Consider the following 18,401-nt stretch of genomic DNA (forward strand, 5'->3'; position numbering starts at 1 on the left):
GACGGCGGGGCAGGGAGTTGAGGGACTTAGGAACATGGTGGGGGGAGGGGGGTAGAAGGGAGACCGGGAAGGGATCTGGAAAGTTTTAGTAAAAAATATGTGGCTGCCAGCCCGAAATTCAGTGCCTGCACCTGCATAGCTAAGCGGCCTAATTTAGGATAGCTATGTGGGTGTTAGCACTGAATACTGTAGGCACCCACATAACCCCAGGCTCTTCCCCAGTGCCGCCCTTGACCTGCCCACTTTTTGGTTGGGCGATCTGTAGGGATAATTCAGCAGCACTCTCCAGTTAAGTGCCATTGAATATCTCCACTTAGGTAGCGGGCAGCGATTTAAGGAGAGGCTCTTGCCCACTTAAATTGCTTTGAATATCAGCCACAACTGCCACATAGCCTTTGCCTCTTGGGGCGTCTCTTCTTAATTGGCTGCACTTCTACATATAATTGTCTAGAATGCATATAAATTGCCAGCACTTATACATGCAAGTAGCAGAAAACAGCGTTTACACACAGAAGCTCCTGAGTTGTGCCATTCTTTTCTTGTACATCTTTATCTGCGAAATGGTTATTGCTCCTGGAAGTGTTGGCCACATGTGTATTTCCCAATGTCCTTATACACATTTTTCAAAAGACTCCAGGTCCAGCAGAACCTTTTGTAAAACACTAAGGGGAACTGTGAACATCCCAACCTGGACATCTCAATTCTTACCTAAACATTCTGCGCAAATGAGGTGCCCCAGCTCTTTCCTAGGACACAGGTGTTTATTTGACAGACAGGAGGACAGTATGCAGGTATGAGGTGAGTAACTGAAAAACTCACCAATGGTCAAAGGCAGGTCTCGCAGTTCTCGCCACAGCACCACCCGGCTGTTCCTCACACGCGCTGCTGTCCTGTTGTCTACCACTTCCGAGACCTTCCTTGAGAGAAAGTCCTCCTCATTAACTCCTCGAGCCATACACATCAGGATGTCAAAGAACAGTGAGAGCTAGCAGAGAATATGAGAAACTTGTTATATGGATGACAAGGAATGCCTATATCTTGTTCCAGCAGAGCTTCGGCAATGAGGGTCCCAAGGTATCGGCTGGGAAGAGAGTTTCTGGGTGTGAAACACAGGCAGTCTTGGCTAAAAAGGGAGGTGAGCACAGCTATCATGTGTTTTCTTACAACACAAAAGAAATTAGAAGAGACAACCCCTAAAGAACATAGGAAAAAAGTTCACTCCATGAAGCTTATGTAAGCACTTAGAGGGAAAACAGATTAAAAAGAGGCCAACTAACTGGGTAATATAGGACAGTAACCTTACATCTCAATATAAGAAACTGTTTTCTCTGCTTTTGAGTAATCCTTGGCTTGCAACTAACAAAGTGATCTTGAATCCCCACACAACAGTTACCTGTTGGATCACAGGTTCCCTATCCCAACCCCAGGTCACCACAGTTCTTTTTGATTTTTCTATACCAGTGGTTGATAGTTTTCGTTATTTAGGTGTCTGGTTTGACTCTAGACTTGCATTCTCTAAACAAATTTCTTTACTCTTGAAATCGGGTTTTGAAACTTTATATATGTTACACACTGTTTGTGACTTTTTTAAATTTTACCTTTTGCGTACTGCATTACATGCATTTTTGATACCATGGCTTGATTATTGGAACCCTGCTTATGCAGGTCTTCCCTCTTCTCAACTAAAACGTCTTCAAACTTTACAAAACTGTGTGGCTAGGTTCCTTTGTAAGGCTAAATGTTTTGATCATATCACATCCCTTTATATTTGTTTACACTGGTTACCAATACCCTATTGTACCCTGTCTAAAATCTTAACGCTTACTCATAAGGCTTATTATCTAGTGTTTCCCTCTTAATTAGCATCCAAAATAATCCCATATGCACCCGCTCACTCTCTTTGCTCTTTAGATTCCAGCCGTCTGGTATTTCCCCATCCTAAACAAATCCACCATTGAGTCAATTAGTGAACTATTTTTTGTTCCATATACTATAGAATGACCTCCCCAGTCAGATACGTAATGAACAGTCTTTTGTTAAGTTTAAGTCACTATTAAAGATGCATTTTTTTCAGTTGGCTTTTTCACTCTGAGGGGGGGGGTGGCTGACGACGGGATGTTTCTGTCTGTGGAGTGCATGGTTTATCTAGATGTGAATGTAATTCTGCCCTATTTTATAATGGTGTTCCTTTCCTTTTTTTTTTTTTTTTTTACAGTTCAAATTTTGGGCTTTATTTGCTGTCATTTCTACGGACCTACTTATGTTTAAACGGTTTTTATTGATGATCAAACATTTGAAACAGCTTTATGAAAGGCAAACATTCTGTAATCATAATGACACATCATATGCATTTATGTACATCTTAACTGCATCATCAATTTTTACAACATTTTCTCCCCTTCTACCCCCCCTCCCTTATGATTTACCTTTTTTATTGATGTCACAACCACAACATTTAAGCATCAATTACAATCACCAAAATGTGAACTCTAAAGTCAATAGCACATCCTTTGTTAAAGTAACATCAAATTTTACATAGTCTTTTCATCCCTCCCCTTCCCCCCCCACCCCCCAATCCCCTCATCCTCCCTCCCGGTAACCCTCCCTATAATCTGCTTAGAGGCAACAATGGAGTCTCATAATTTGTTAAGGATGAGGCTTCTTCCTCTTTGCGTGAGTTTATCTATAAAGGGACTCCACGTCTTTAAAAAACGTGATTTCCGCTTAAATGAACCCCTGGCCTCTTGCGCCTCCCAAGTCATCAGTTGGTGTACCTGATTGCGCCAGTGCCAAAATTCAGGTCTATCCGGAACAGTCCAGTTTTGCAAAATACATTTACGTGCTAGTAAACAAAGCTTTCTACACAGCAGGACTTCCTCCGCCCTTAGCCCCCCCAAAAGAGCCAGGACAATCCAACAACAACTGTTGAGGCGTGCCCTGCACCCTTCTCGACAACATCAAGGAAAGAAAGGCCACCACCCGTTTCCAAAAACATCTTACAATCCCACATTCCCATAAACCATGGTATAGTGTATTATCAGCTTGATTACATTTCATACAGGTTGGCGAGCCAATTCCTCCCGCTCTAAATAATTGTACTTGTGAGAAATATGCCCTGTGGATGATTCGATATGCACATTCTCTGTACCCCGCCCCACTTATTATCTGCGGAATACCTTTGAGGTGTGCTATAATATCCCAGGAGGCGAGATCACATCCCACATCTAGTTCCCATCTCCGTCTGAGCTGTGTTAAATCCCTGGCTGGTGCCAAGGACCATATTTTCTTCTGGAGGCCCGAGATTGAAGGAGCTTCCTCAGCAGCCTCCTCAAACAGTGTCTGAATCTTCTCCCCCAGTTTGTAATTCAGGGACGCCCTGTCTAATGATTGTACATAGTGCTTCAACTGACAGTAGGCAAAAGTGTCTCCCCAGCTTAATGACTCATTAGGGATCAATTGCTCCAGTGGTTTAATCACTCCAGTCTGATCTACCACGACCCCCAAGTTATAAAGTCCCCGTCTCACCCAGTGTTGGAATACTGAATTCTCATTACCAGATAAAAATTGCGGATTCCCCTGTATAGTTAGCAATTCTGTCGTATATGGGTCTCCACCTAATAATTTCCCCATAAATCTCCAGGCTCCCTGTAAAGGGCCTAATAGTATCGAACCTTTCATTTTTTGTGGCAATGAAGATGTATCTCCCTGCAATAATGAAATCAATTGATAAGGACTAAAGAGTGATTTCTCCAACTCTATAGGTGTGTGATAATTTGATGAGAATACCCAGTCCCTCACATGTCGCAACAAACAAGCGAGATTATAATATTTAATATTAGGTAGGCCCAACCCCCCTTGACTCCACCCTCCCATTAGCAACTGCTGGCGAATTTTTGCTTTCTTATATGCCCAGCAAAACTTCGTTACCATGCTATAGAACACTCTAATATCCTTCTTCAATAATTGCAATGGCAGCGTTTGCATCACATAAAGCCACCTTGGCAAAATAACCATGCGAATTAAGCACAGTCGCCCCGATAGTGATAATGTCAGAGTCTCCAGGCCTCCAATTGCTGTTTGGTCTTATCCAACAGCCGCTTAATATTTATACTGTAAATCCCCCTTGTCCGGGCTGGTAGAAGGATACCTAAATAACGGAATGATTCCTCCACCCATCTTAGCTGGAAATGACCCGGCCATGCACTACGAGTTTCAGCAGTAAGAGCCAGTGCTTCAGACTTGTCATAATTTAATTTAAGACCAGAATAGGACCCGAATTCTTTAAATATCTCTAAAAGATATGTTAGCGTCTCCCATGGCTTCGTGAGTATGATTAACAGGTCGTCGGCAAATGCCGCCACTTTAAATTCCTGGTGCTCAAATTTAACTCCTTTAATTGCCGGGCATGTACATATGTCTCGGATCAGGGGATCCAAGTATAGAGCATAAAGTAAAGGTGACAGTGGGCATCCCTGTCGGGTCCCTCGAAAAATCTCAAACTCCTCTGAGTACAGCCCATTCACCCACATCCTAGCTCGGGGCGACATGTACAGTGCTGAGATCGCCCTCTGAAACCAGCCCTGAAACCCATATTTGGCTAAAGTTGCAAATAAGTAAGGCCACTCTACACGATCAAATGCCTTTTCGGCGTCAAAACTAATCATGATAGCCGACTCTTGAGTGGTTTCCAATCTCTCTAGTGAAGCCAATATGCTTCTCAGATTACGCGCCACTGAGCGCCCCTGAACAAACCCTACCTGTGCTTCTTGAATGATTCTCGGTAACACTCTACTCAGCCTGTTAGCTAAAATTTTGGCGAATAGTTTTACCTCTTGATTTAGGAGAGAGATCGGCCTATATGAAGTCACCAAAGTAGGGTCTCTCTGTTGTTTAGATTGAGATGTTCTGGTAGCCGGCCAACTTCCACCCACCTATTAAATGCTTTCGCTATTGACGGAGCTATCGGTTCCCCCAGCATCCTATAGAATTCTAATTTGAGACCATCTGGGCCTGGGGCTTTACCCAACTTACTATGTCCGATTGCCCAGCTCACCTCGTCATCAGTTATAGGGGCATTTAACATCTTACGATCTGCTTGCGTAATGCCAGGAAGGTCAATGTTTTCTAAGTATAGCTCCCCTCCAAGACCCCTCTCCGCCTCTGACTTGTAGAGTTGCTTGAAAAATTTTTGGAAGACATCACGTATCTCTCTATCAGTATGAATCAGTTGCCCCTTATCATTTCTAATGGTTAAAATTTGTTTAGAAGTGTGCCTAGGAGCAATTAAACGAGCCAACATCTTGCCTCCCTTGCTACCAAATTTATAAAGGTGAAATTTATAATACGTTTGGGATTTAACTGCACGTTCATGTATTAATGAGTTCAAAGCGCATTGGGCCGCCACTATATCTTGTCGAATCCTTGATATCGGGTGCACACTAAATTGTTTCTTCAAACCCAGCAATTGTTTTTCCAATCGAAGAATTTCCCTATCTCTAGCTCTCTTGTGGTGACTAACATAGTTTATTATGTCCCCCCTTAGAACGGCCTTTGCCGCTTCCCAGAAGAGTGTGGCATCAACATTTGGTGTTGCATTAAAATGTGAGTACTCACCCCATTTAGTTAACAAATATTCCCGAAAATGCACATCCTTATAAAGGTAGCTAGGAAAAGACCACCCCCCTTTTGCTTCCCCCTGGCCCCCCACATTCCATGTCATCCAAACTGCGGCATGATCAGAGATCACACAGGGACCAATCTCAACTTCCCCTATATCTGAAAAGGCCTCTCTAGAGGTCAACAGATAGTCAATCCTAGAAAAGGTATTGTGTGCTCTGGACTGATGTGTATATTCCCTATCAAGAGGGTGCAAAGTCCTCCATACATCAATAAGGTCTAACAATGAACAAAAATCAGGCAATCCCTTCGCATGTTTTCTAGACCCTGGCCCAGTCGGAGGATTAGATTTATCTAATGAGGGGTCCCAAGCCGTGTTAAAATCCCCCCCTAGCACCAAGGGGGTGGGTTTTTTTTACTGTTTTAGTAAATTTTTCACTGCTTAAATCCATTTATTTGGTATATGCGGTGTAAAAGTTTTAACAAACATAAATATCTGATACAATTGTAATACTCTTCTGTACTATGTACAATCACAGCCTCCAATTTCCTATGGCAGCTCAAGGGTTAGAAAACTCTGGGGGTTAAAGTTTCTGAAATTATGGCAATTATGCAGCATATTTCCACAAATTTGAAGTATTTTGCATATTAGTTGTAGCTTTGTCATACCTCTTTAAACATATTTCCCCATCTTAAGAGAGGCAAGGCTAGGGAATTCAGACAGGAGGGCTTGATCCAGCCAGGGAAGACAAAAACCAGAGCTGGGTTAGCAAGGGAGGGTCAGAACATGAAGAAACAATTATGCATCCACTACTATGTGTAAGAAACCTTTTGTTGCTCAGGTGTGGCTTATCTGCAGTTTAAGAGAGGCTCCCAGTTTTTGTTTATGTCCTGAATAAAGGGGTCTTTGTTTGTTAAGCTGCTTCAGTTTTGTTCCTAGGCCCAGGACTCAAATGCTCACCAGTGCTTACTCAAGGAATTACAAACATGCCAGACACCTTCTACGTAACCTCCCTGAGCTGGCTCAACCCCTATCTTCTACAGTGATTTGTGAGGGCCTGGTCAATTCCACAGCTAAAGGGTAATGAGCATCTGGTTTAAATAGATGTCTACCCACACACAAGTGCGGGTGTCTCTTTATAAAATACTAGCCTACGCGGCAGAAAACAAACCTATCTTGCAGGCATAGAAACACCTGTTCTCAAGCAGATGTAAATGTGTGCACCTAGATTATTTATGAAATTGGCATATTTTATAAATCTATGTGCACACTTGCAAACTTGCCCTTGCTCTGTCCAATCTCCACCCCTATAAATAATTGTTGGCAAAGTACACACCATCATGTCCTCATGTGTACTTTTACACCAGTTGGTATTTTATAAGAGGCCAAATACATTAAAAATGACTTTATATTACCTCCAGGAAGCTCAGTTTTCCATAGAACATTGAAGTGTGGATTGAAACATTCAGGCAGAGCCTTTAGTAAAATACATATAAGGAAATGCGGGAGTGCGTGTGTATTTTGCTGGCACATAGAGTGGGAGCAAACATTTTACAAATGTTCAAAAACAGCTGCATGAAAGTGACAGCACACACAAGTAGAAGCAGTAATTTAGTAGCTTGCATGCATAGCTGGTCCCATTTTACAAACCTACATATCACTAAGAGGGGCATTTTCGATATGACGTCTAAGTTGAACTTGGAACTTTTTACTAAAAACATCCAAAATTCAAGTGGGGATTATAGCTATTTTCAAAACAGAAAAATGTATTTTTTTAATGGCTATTTGCTAGATGTGACCACTGGGGAGTAAGGGGAGGTCATCCCCGATTCCCTCCAGTGGTCATCTGGTCATTTAGGGCACTTTTTTGTGGCTTATTCGTTAATAAAATAGGTCTATATCAAAACATCCAATTTATAGCCCTGGATGTTTTTGTTTTGTTCCATTATGGCAGAAAATCGTCCAAGTGTTAGGAATGCCCAGATCCTGCCCTCAACACACCCCTACAGGTCTCCTTGTGATCTGAATGTACTTCTGACGAATTTCATAGAAAAATGTCTAAAAATTGGCAGATTTATGCCACTTTTCGGATGTTTATCTCTGTTGAAAATGAGTCCCTAATGGGGGAAAGTATCAACATGGGCTACTGTTAAGTCGGGTTATTTTAGCACAGGGTCCCATTTTTATGCAATGAGAACCTGTACTAAAATAACCTGACCTAACAGTAGCCCACGTTGATAACTTCCCCCCTAATTAAGTAGTGAGTTCATAGAGACAGAAGCATACAATGGGGGAATAAGAATAATTCCCTTAATACTCTCATCTAAAGCCCTGGGTGAAATAAGCACTTCTTAAAGATCTGTGCATGTGTCCATGATACAGGCTGGTGCAAAATTCGACAGGGAATTATTTTAACATAGATATGTATTCCCTACGGAAAATAGGAAGTACACCTGAATATTCTTGGCCAACCCTAAATTATGCATGTCTGCATCTCTGTGATCTCCATGTGTAAATATCAGCTGTCTGAAAAAGCTAGTTACTGTACACGTGTAACTGATCCATACATGTAAGTGTCGCTATTTAAAACAGAGGCCACAATGTCACATCTTGTGGCCTTTCCCATGACTGTGAAATCAGAGATTAAAAGGCTGCTGTATAGTAGATAGGGCGGGTTTAAGGCATAGGAAAACTAGGCACAGTGGTTGAGCCCAAATGCTTAGGAGGGGCCTTCTCAGATGTGTTAATTTAATTGGTCGCACAGCAAAGTTTTGCTATTTAAGTCCATCATTGCCAGAAAAAAAGAGTTGGGAGCAGAGGGTGAACCAGAGCTACTGCTGCTCCCAGAAGGTTGTCTATTTTCTCTACCCCCTGTGTATTGTCCTCCAATTGACAGGAGTCAGAGACAAGTGTTTCTTACCTGCTGTTTCCTCCTCTGCTGGATTTTCTTTGCAGACTAAGACTGTATTATGTAGAACCCCATTTGTGGGATTTTAAAAAAGTGTATGTTATTATAGTGAGGCGCCCAACATGCTAACTTGCCAAAGGTCCACCAAATGATTCATTTTTCCTGATAGTAGATGTTCTCCACCCCCAGTTGTGTGTTTATGTTCACATTTGTGGTATCTGTAATTCAAGCTAGAGTTGTACCAAACAGCATATTTTACTATTCAGATTAATACAAATAATGAAAAATATTATTTGCCGAATACGAATAATGGGTATTGAACTTTAACATAACAAATAATAAAAGAAGCAGCATGAAATCAGTGATCAAGTTTTTCTTTCCCAGTAGAATTTAGCACAGTAGAGCCCTGGATTATTCATATTCGAATTTAAATCACTATTTGGCCAAATCGAATATGAGTATTCGGAACAGCCCTAATTCAAGCTAGCAATGACTTCCTGCTAGGATTGGTAATCTCTATTTTCACAGGTCATTCCTTGCATGTGATCCATTTCCTCCAATCACTGAGAAACCATGCCAGCTTCCAACTTCAGCTCAAAGTTCATGCACTGAACTTTATTGATCATTTCCTCAGCCTCTAGTCAACAGCAGGGGCGTAGCTACAGGGGGGTGAGGGGCACGGAGGCCTGGGTCCCCGCAAATTATGTCCAGGCCCTTGGTTTGGCTGGCGGGGGTCCCCCAACCTCCGCTAGCCGAAGCCTTCTTCAGTGTTGTCTCTGGCGCAGCCGCGTTCCTGCCCTGCTCTTCTTGCTTCTCCTGTCCTGTGCACGCTGACGCTCCTTTATGTGAAACAGAGAAGGTGTGTCAATGTACACAGGACAGGAGGAGCAAGAAGAGCAGGGCAGGAACATGGCTGTGCTGGAGAAGGCGCTGACGAAGGCTTTGGCTGGCGGCGGTTGGGGACCCCTGCAAGCAAAGGTATTTGCGAGGTGAGGGGGTGTGAGGAGGCGAGGGGGTGTGAGAAGGTGAGAGGCAGTGGTGGGGGGGGAGGTGAGGTGAAGCGAGGCAGTGGGGGGGGGGTGGCGGCGGGGCTGGCACTCAAAATGTGTCTCCAACGTTGGGCTCTGGCCCCCTCCCACCATAAGGTCTGGCTACGTCCCTGGTCAACAGGACACGCTTTTTCCCATTAAAATTTAATTTCTACCTCTGCAAATATTTAGAATCTCTCTCTCTAGTCACTCAACATTCATCCCCTCAGTCTGGCAGCCAGCTGATCAGCATGTAGTTTCAAGGACTCACACGATCTGGCAAAACTCATATTTCAACTTACCTGCATGCAGTAAACTATATATTTTTACTGATTGTAAACAAACTGGAAATTAAGAAAAGCAAGACTTCCAGTGTTGGGCTGGTTTAGCTAGCTATTTAGTAATTTATAGATTATGTGTTATGAGAACAACATAGTAGATTCTTCAGTGTCAGAATTCTTCATGCCGAATCAATAGCAATGGTGTTTAAGGGAAAGGGAATGAGACTTGATATACTGCTTTCTGTGGTTTTTGCAACTACATTCAAAGCAGTTTTACATATTATATACAGATATTTATTTGTACCTGGGGCAATGGAGGGTTAAGTGACTTGCCCAGAGTCTCAAGGAGCTGCAGTGGGAATTAAACCCAGTTCCCTAGGATCAAAGACCACTTCAGTAACCACTAGGTTAAACTCATGGTACTGGATCTACTGTTTCTACCAAGATGTGGAGGGTAATACCTGAACAGGTTGGGCCCCAGAGTCAAGCCCCATGTAGGTGCAGGCATCTAGTGGAGGAATGGCATGGGTTGCCAAAAGACGCTCAACTGTGTCCAATGAGAAAAAGACAATTCCAGACACCTGGAAAGACAAAATAGAATCAGATGTAAGACGACTTCATTCCATCCTACCAGACTAAAGGTTTACTAAGAGGATTTTCTTGCATTTTGCCTGTGAGAACAGCAAAGAATAGCAGATCCTCTTCCTAAGAATGGCAAGCAGATGACTCCAGGTTTAAGGCAGTGTTTGTCAAACTTTTCATTTCAGCGTAAACTTTTAAGCTTGCTTAATCCTAGTGACACAACAAAATAAAATTGTTGTGTCTTTTTATCTTCATTACACATCGCTGGTCACTGGTCCCTCACTCATGTGGGGAGTAACAGTGTTTACATGTGGGAAAACCTTCATACAGTTAAACATAGTTGTTACAGGTGATGTGGGACAGAGTTTGAACAAAAAAGGGGCAGAGTTGTAATATATCCTGCGTATTTGATAAAATATGCAAGTATATGCCCAGAGCAGGTGTAAATGTGTGTGTTGGTATTTCCACGCTATTTGGGAAGGCCTGGAAGCCTATTTTGTAAAAGGTACAGAGGCACCTATTTTGCCTTTGTAACATAGGCTTAAAATAAGTGCCTTTTTGAACTTCTCACATATGTGACCTGCTAAAAAATCAGGTCCAAAATGTCAGAAAACATACTCTTACCTAAAATTGGACCATATAAAAAAATCTTAGTGGCCCTTTTGCTAAGCTGTGCTATGAAATGGGTTTATTGCATCTTTACACAGGTCTTACTGTGCGCAAAGCCTATTTCTAGTGTGGCCATAAAATTGGCCTTTATCTATTATTATTTTTTGGCCGTGTGCGAATGTTAGCATTAGTAGAACAAAACAGCGAAGTAGACTAAAAAAACGGATGACGCTCCAGGTAAAAAAAAAAAAAACTTTTATTGATCGATGAACACGACTTGACACAGCTGTGTTTCGGAGTATGGGGCCTGCATCAGGAGTCTAATTACAAAACAGCTTATAAAAAGCAATAAGTAACATGGACATAAAACAAATATAATGTTGAATATATCGACACAGTAATTAGTATACATTTAATTAAAATGAAATAAAAGTCTAATAAAATACAAATAATTGTAAAGGAAGGATTTTTTATAAACAATTTGTAGAATGATATTGTGAACAGCATCATTGTATGTTTTAAAGGAGGACGTATCTTGCATCCACAGAATGCAATATCGTATAAATTACATCTTGGATATGTTGTAATGAACAAGGTCTTGTTTAATAAAAACTACATAAAGAAATAATAATATGTGCATATGAATTAGTAAAGCTTTTTATATGCTGTTTTGTAATTAGACTCCTGATGCAGGCCCCATAGGCCAAAACACAGCTGGTCGAGTTGTGTTCATCGATCAATAAAGATTTTTTTGACCTGGAGCGTCATCCATTTTTTAGTCGATTCGCTGTTTTGTTCTACTTTGTATATCCTTGGCAAAGATTTGTTTCTTCTGTTTTTGCATCAATGTTGGCATTAGCACACAGCCATGAAAACAAAAAGCAACACAGGAGTGCTTATCGCCTCCTCTTAGAAGGTGCTAAGAGCACTCACATTAAGTCAGTATTATTCAGTTAGGGGTCCTTTACCAAGCAGCGGTAAAAGGGGCCTTACAGTAGCAGCGGGGGACCTATATTTCCTGCGCACCAGGGCCCTTTTACCACAGCGGGTATAAAGCTCCTAAAAAGACATGGCCATATGGTAAGATTATTCTTACAGCGTGGCCATGCGGAGGGAGCACTTACCACCACCCATTGAGGTGGCTGTAAGGGTTCCGCAGTAACCAGGCAGCAATTACCGCAGGGTTAGCACTGCGCTAGAAATCACAGAATTATTTCTGTAGCACCGGAAATGGTATGTGCTTGAGGTCGACCTACCGCCAATGACCGAAGTTGGGGCCCGGCAGTAGTTCCGGGTTGCTGCCCAGCAACCCTTAGTAAAAGGGCCCCTTAGTGAATGCTAATGGGCAGGTGCACCAGCTGAATAGCACTTCCATATCCAATCTCCGCCCCTGATTCACTCCCTCCCAAAGTTTTTAAAAATATAATGCTGCATGTTCAAAGCATGCAGATGGGCAAACCTAACACAGAACACTTTAGCACATCACATTTTGGCCATTTTTGCTGCATTAGATATATGTTAGCAGTAAGTACTCCGGTAGTTATTTTTTATATGGCTGCCATGCTAATGTGAACACTAGTGCATGACCAGAAATTCAAGAAAAAGGAAAAAAAGCCTCTTTTGACAGCCTCACTAGAAATTTATTTATGTATTTCATTTTATTTGGTATACCATCTTTCAAAAAACTATATCAAGGTGGTTCAAATTAGTATACAGAACACAAGAACATAAGAGTAGCCATACTGGGTCAGACCAATGGTCCATCTAGTCCAGTATCCTGTTTCCAACAATGGCCAAGCCAGGTCACAAGCACCTGGCAGAAACCCAAATCATGGCAACACTCATACTACAAATCCCAGGCAAGCATTTGCTTCCCATGTCTGGTCTCAATAGCAAAATGGACATTTCCTCCAGGAATTTGTCCAGACCTTTTTAAAACCCAGATATGCTAACCGCTGATTACCACAATCCTCCGGCAAAGAGTTCCAGAGCTGAACTATTCATTGAGTGAAAAAAAATATTTCCTCATATTTGTTTTAAAAGTATTCCATGTACTTCCTCGAGTGTCCCCTAGTCGTTGTACTTTGGAATCAGTAAAAAATCTATTACTTCTACTCGTTCTACACCACTCAGGATTTTTGTAGACCTCAATCATATATCCCTCATCCATCTCTTTTCCAAGCTGAAGAGCCCTAACCTCTTTAGCCTTCCATTATACGAGAGGAGTTCTATCCCTTTTATCATTTTGGTTGCTCTTTTTTTTTAACCTTTTCTAATTCCGCTATATCTTTTTGAGATACTGGTAACCAAAATCTGAACAGAAAAAAAAATAAGATATATAATATATAATAGATATAGATATAAGATATATATAGATATAGATGTCCATCTGGAGATGGGTGCTTAGCCATCGAGCTACTCCAGCCCTGCTTAATATAGCTATCTTAAGCATGGTTGCTGGCTTCATTTTGGCCTTCCAAGGACTTCTACATCTTCTAATTGTTGGCGATGACTAGCAACAAAGAAAGCCTGATGTTTAAAGCTTATGCTTTTTCAATCAGAGTTGGGTGAGCAGGTGCATGGCAAGATGGTGTCCTTTGCCAACATTAACATTTTGAAACTAGCCCTAAATGAAAATTGGTAGGCACTGTTGTTCTCTCAAAAGAGGCCATGATATGGTCTTGGGCTTTGGCACTATAAAGGAATCTGATTACTGTGTTCGAATTATCTGCAGATGCTTCGATTGATACTTAGGACAACCGACGAGCAAGGAATGACAGTAATCAACTCTACCAGTAATAGTGAGTGCAAAAAAGAAGTTGAAAGCCATTTGACCTAGAAATCACTTTAACAATCGAAATAAGCTAAGTGAACAGGAAAGGCCTGCGTAAGGACACGCTAAACCCATTTCTTAGCATTTCTTAGTCAAAGGGCCCCTAAATAATATAAATTAAGTTTAGCGATTTATTGAGAGGAGGACTGAGGCTGGATCTGGAGAAACATCAACCAAATATGAAAACCTTCCAATCACCTACAACATACATTCCAGGAGACTCACATTCTGAAATGAGATCCTGTTTCACTAAGCTGCATCAAGGAAAAAATCTTCAGTCAAAAATCAAACATATTCAAATAATATCCAATATATTTCTACATTAAGCCATCTTTTGGTACCTGCACCAAAAGATGGCTCTAAAACAAAAAAGCATATTGGTTATTAAGGCCTATGTTTACTAAGGTGCACTATGGGCATGTTAGCGTTTTTAACACACGTAAATGGTTTGCGTGTGTTAAACGCTAACACGCCCATAATTTAAGGGCAGGTTAGAAACACTAACGCACATCAGTAAATATACCCCTAAATCCAGAAATACTTGGTATTTTTCCCAATGTAGCCTGGTGAAATATGACATTCAAAATGATTTAAACGGCCAGGAAAGGCTCCTGGCCATTTAAATCACCTGTCCAGGGCTAACCAGGCATTCTCAGCAGCACTTACTGCCGCTGAAAATGCCCTGTTAGTGACCAAGCTGAAACCAAGTTATTTTGGGAGCATTCCGAAGCAGACTTGGCACTTAGCCAATTAAGTGCTGATTTTCAGCACTTTACCAGCTAAGATAATCACATATAAATAGGAACACATAAAATAGAATCCTATCTTTATGCGGTTCTTTATAGCCAGTTAAGTTCCAAATATCGCAATTAACTGTCTCTGTATACCTGGAAATTCATGCCCAGATGACTGAAAGCCCCGCACTGTTCCAAACAGTGGGACTTTACCACCTCTATGATCAGAGATAATAGCATGAAAATTTATGTGCGCTATTATCTCTGATCCTAGGGTAAAGTGCAAGAGGATTGTGCCTGAACATGCACTCAGGCACAATCCTCCTGCATTTGTTTGACAAGTGTGCCCCCACCGAACCCCCACCCCATGCTAGCGACAAAGAGGCTGGAGGTCCAGCGGACCTCCAGTCCCCCCAACCCCCACTGACACAAGTTCAGGAGGGGCTGGAGATCCCTTACATGGTGTGCAGCCCACCCACCCCCAGCACATCCCAGGATACACTGGGCAGGGCTGGGCACCGTCATTTTCAAGGTGGTGCTGCTGGAAGAGGAGGGAGTGTACCTCCCTTCTCCAACAATGGTGGGGGGGGGGGGGCAGGAAAGAGGGCTACTAGACCACCAAGTTTGGGGGGGGGGGGGTTTGATTTGCGGGCCACCAGAGCTTTTTGGGGGGGGGAGAGGGAGGGGTTTGTATTGGGAGAGGGAGGGGTTTGTATTGGGGGGCTCTGCTAGCATGAAAATGCGTTCCTCCCCAATGGTCTGCAAACCCTAACGCCAGCTCCAAGCTGGCATAGGGTTTGCCGTGGACAGTGCGCCAATGTTTGGCGTGCTGCTCGCTGATCATTGGGGATGAATATGTTTAGCATGCATTTGCATGCTACTTGCACTAAGAGCCCTGTTTAGCATGTATTTGCATGCTAGTTGCGTTCAGAGCCTGCGAGCGCATTGTTTCACATGCTCGGGGGCTCTGATAATTGGGCGGTAGCAAACGCAGGCGCTAGTATGGCACTAATAGCCTCTAGTGCCCACATTTGCTTCTGATCATCTGCCCATCAATGCTGGAGCACGGACATGGCCCGGCTGAATTTCCGGGTATAACATCAATGGCAGTTGTCAAAATGCTGATCGCCACAAGCTGAGTATCGAGCCCTGACAATAAATTCCAAAAACTGCTGCCTCGGACCTGGCAGTGAATTTCACATGTTGTGCATGCATTAAAATGACCTGTTTACTTCTATGCATTGTGGAAGACTACCTAATGGCCTCATTACCAGTCATTTTAACATACTGTGCACCCTTATGTACTGTACAAGTCAGCTTCTGCATTGTGCTCTTCAAAGTAACTGCATGCTTCTGCTTGTGATAGCTTTCTACATCAGCCTCACAGAGCCTTAACAGCACATGATGATTTCCACATTAAACAGCTAATGTGAAAGTGGGCATGAAATGGTTATGTCCTGCACACTACAGTTTAATGTATGGGTCCTTACCAAGTGTTAATGCCACCTCAAGAGGTACAGCAGTTAACAAGTTGTAATGACATTTTCTTTTAATTGCACATCATAATGCTGGGAGCTCCCCTAACAGTTAATGCAGAGGTTTTTGTAAATGAGGGCCTTGATTATTTATTTTTAAACATTTATACACTACTAATCTACAATCCTCAGCAATTCATAATGTTTTATTATGAAATGCATTCATTACATCCAGACTACAAAAGGAATTGCAGATTTTTTTATTCAAAATATCTCTCAAATATGTCATTAAAAATCGCAGAGTAGTCAAAACATTCATTGAACAGTTGCCAAGAATAATAAACAGAAATAGAAGGCTTGAAATATCAGTTAACATTTGCACGTCTTGAAAAACTGAGGCACTCAATGTTTGGCTCTATACTAAAGAATCACACCAAGTTCCTGATCCAAACTCTTTAGACACTTCACAAAGGTGTGTCATTGAAAACAGTAGCAATACATCAATAACGAGAACAAAAGTGGATGTTCACTTTTCATCAGCAGTTGAAATGTCCCAAAGGTACTTCACTGAACTTGAGTATGGGAGGATGGAAGGAAGGATGACCCCTGACAGTAATGCTGCGACACTACCACTAGAGGTCATCAACACCATTCTGAACCCAAGGCAGCACCAGGATGGGAGTGGAGCGATACTTGTCCTGGGGGTCAGTGTGTTAGGTAGGTTGCTTTAGGGAGTGCTCTTTGGGACCTTTTACAGGGGCGATCAGAATGGGGGGGGCTGCTCTTTGGGGGGGAATCAGATATGGGGAGGAAGTCCGGAGGGATGCACCTCCCCTGCTTCTTCCCAGTTTCTCATTCGGGCAGTTGTCAATTGAACCATACACTAGCTGTTACAGCTGGCCATACCTCCACTCTGCCCTGCCATGTCTGCGACAAACAGGTAGCAGGGATTTCTATTGTGCTGGCTGGTTTAACATGCAGTAACTGTTTCTGCTATCCTACATAATAATTCTCACCACCAACGTTCTAATGTCTTGCCTGTGTCCGTAGCTCCTTCGGCGTTGCTGAGCTAGACTCCATAGCCAGGCTGACGTCACTCACAGCTGATCCCCCCCCCACACACACACTGCCATACGCAAATCTGGCATCAAACAACACAGTGAAAAAAAAACCCAGCCTCACACCCATCAGCTGTCGCACTCCCTAACTGTCAGAGCTGCACGCGCTACAAAACAGAGAACCGGCTTCAGCGCACTGTCGGAGACCGCCCGCCCACTCTCCCTCCGTCCACAACTCAGCGACCGGCTGAAGCACAGCACAAGTAACGGGCAGGGAGGGGGAGGAGTAGGGAAACTCGCGGAACAAGTGGCAGGGAGTGGAGGAGGAGAAGGAGGAGGTGGGTGTGAAGGAGAAAAAAGCTGTCAGTGAACAGATAAATAGCGTGCGCCCCTCAGCTGTCCAGCGCCCAAACTGTCAGAGCTTTGTGCGCTACAAAACAGAGACCCAGAGAGCAGGACGAGCATTTTGGCAGCCCTACCCCGCTAAGCTAGAAGAAAGGCTTCAGCAGACTGTCGGAGACCGCCTGCCCGCTCTCCCTCTGAACACAACTCAGCGACCGGCAGAAGCACAGCACAGATAATGGGCAGGCAGGGGGAGCAGTAGAGAAGCTCGCAGAGAAAGTGGCAAGGAGCGGCGGAAGAGGAGGAGATGGGTGTGTAGGAGAAAAGGGGGAGAGGAGGGTCGCTGGACATGGGTGGCTGCAGGGGGAGAGGAGGGTCGCTGGACATGGGTGGCTAGAAGGGGGGCAGGGGAGAGGGAGGGGGGGGTGAGGGGGGGTCCTGAGACCAGATAGATGGGGGTGGAAGGGGGTCCTCAGACCATAAAGGGGGGGGGAGAAGGGGTGGGGGCACACACTCACTGTCTCTCACATACACTCTCTCTGACACTCTCTGTCTCTGTCACACACACAGACACTCTGTCTCTCACACACAAACACACACACACACTCTGTCTCTCTCTCATTCTCTCTCTGACGCACACAGTCCATCTCTCACACACACTCTCTCTCAAACATACATTCCGAGGAAAACCTTGGCTAGCGCCCGTTTCATTTCTGACAGAAACTGGCCTTTTTTACTAGTATATAAAGCAGGGGTGTAGCCAGACTTGCGTGGGAGGGGGGTCCACAGCTCGAGGGGAGGGGGCACATTTTAGCCCCCCCCCTTGCCGCTGCCCCCCTCCCGCCGCCATTGTCGCCCCCCATCTCTGCCGACCCCCCTCCCGCCGCGAACCCTCCCCCGCCGCCGCCTACCTTCCGTTTTGCTGGCGGGGGAC

The 18,401-nt window shown here is 43.5% G+C and overlaps 1 protein-coding gene across 1 annotated transcript in view; it reads right to left on the minus strand.

The window, feature by feature from the left end:
• The window catches only part of FCSK (fucose kinase), a 394,768-nt gene that overhangs the window by 213,880 nt on the left and 162,487 nt on the right, over positions 1–18,401 (minus strand). The window contains 1 exon segment of the mRNA XM_030203610.1: positions 820–985. Within this exon segment, the coding sequence (XP_030059470.1) occupies positions 820–985 (166 nt within the window).

Source organism: Microcaecilia unicolor, chromosome 5 (genome assembly GCF_901765095.1).
Source record: "Microcaecilia unicolor chromosome 5, aMicUni1.1, whole genome shotgun sequence".
Classification (NCBI taxonomy): Eukaryota; Metazoa; Chordata; class Amphibia; order Gymnophiona; family Siphonopidae; genus Microcaecilia; species Microcaecilia unicolor.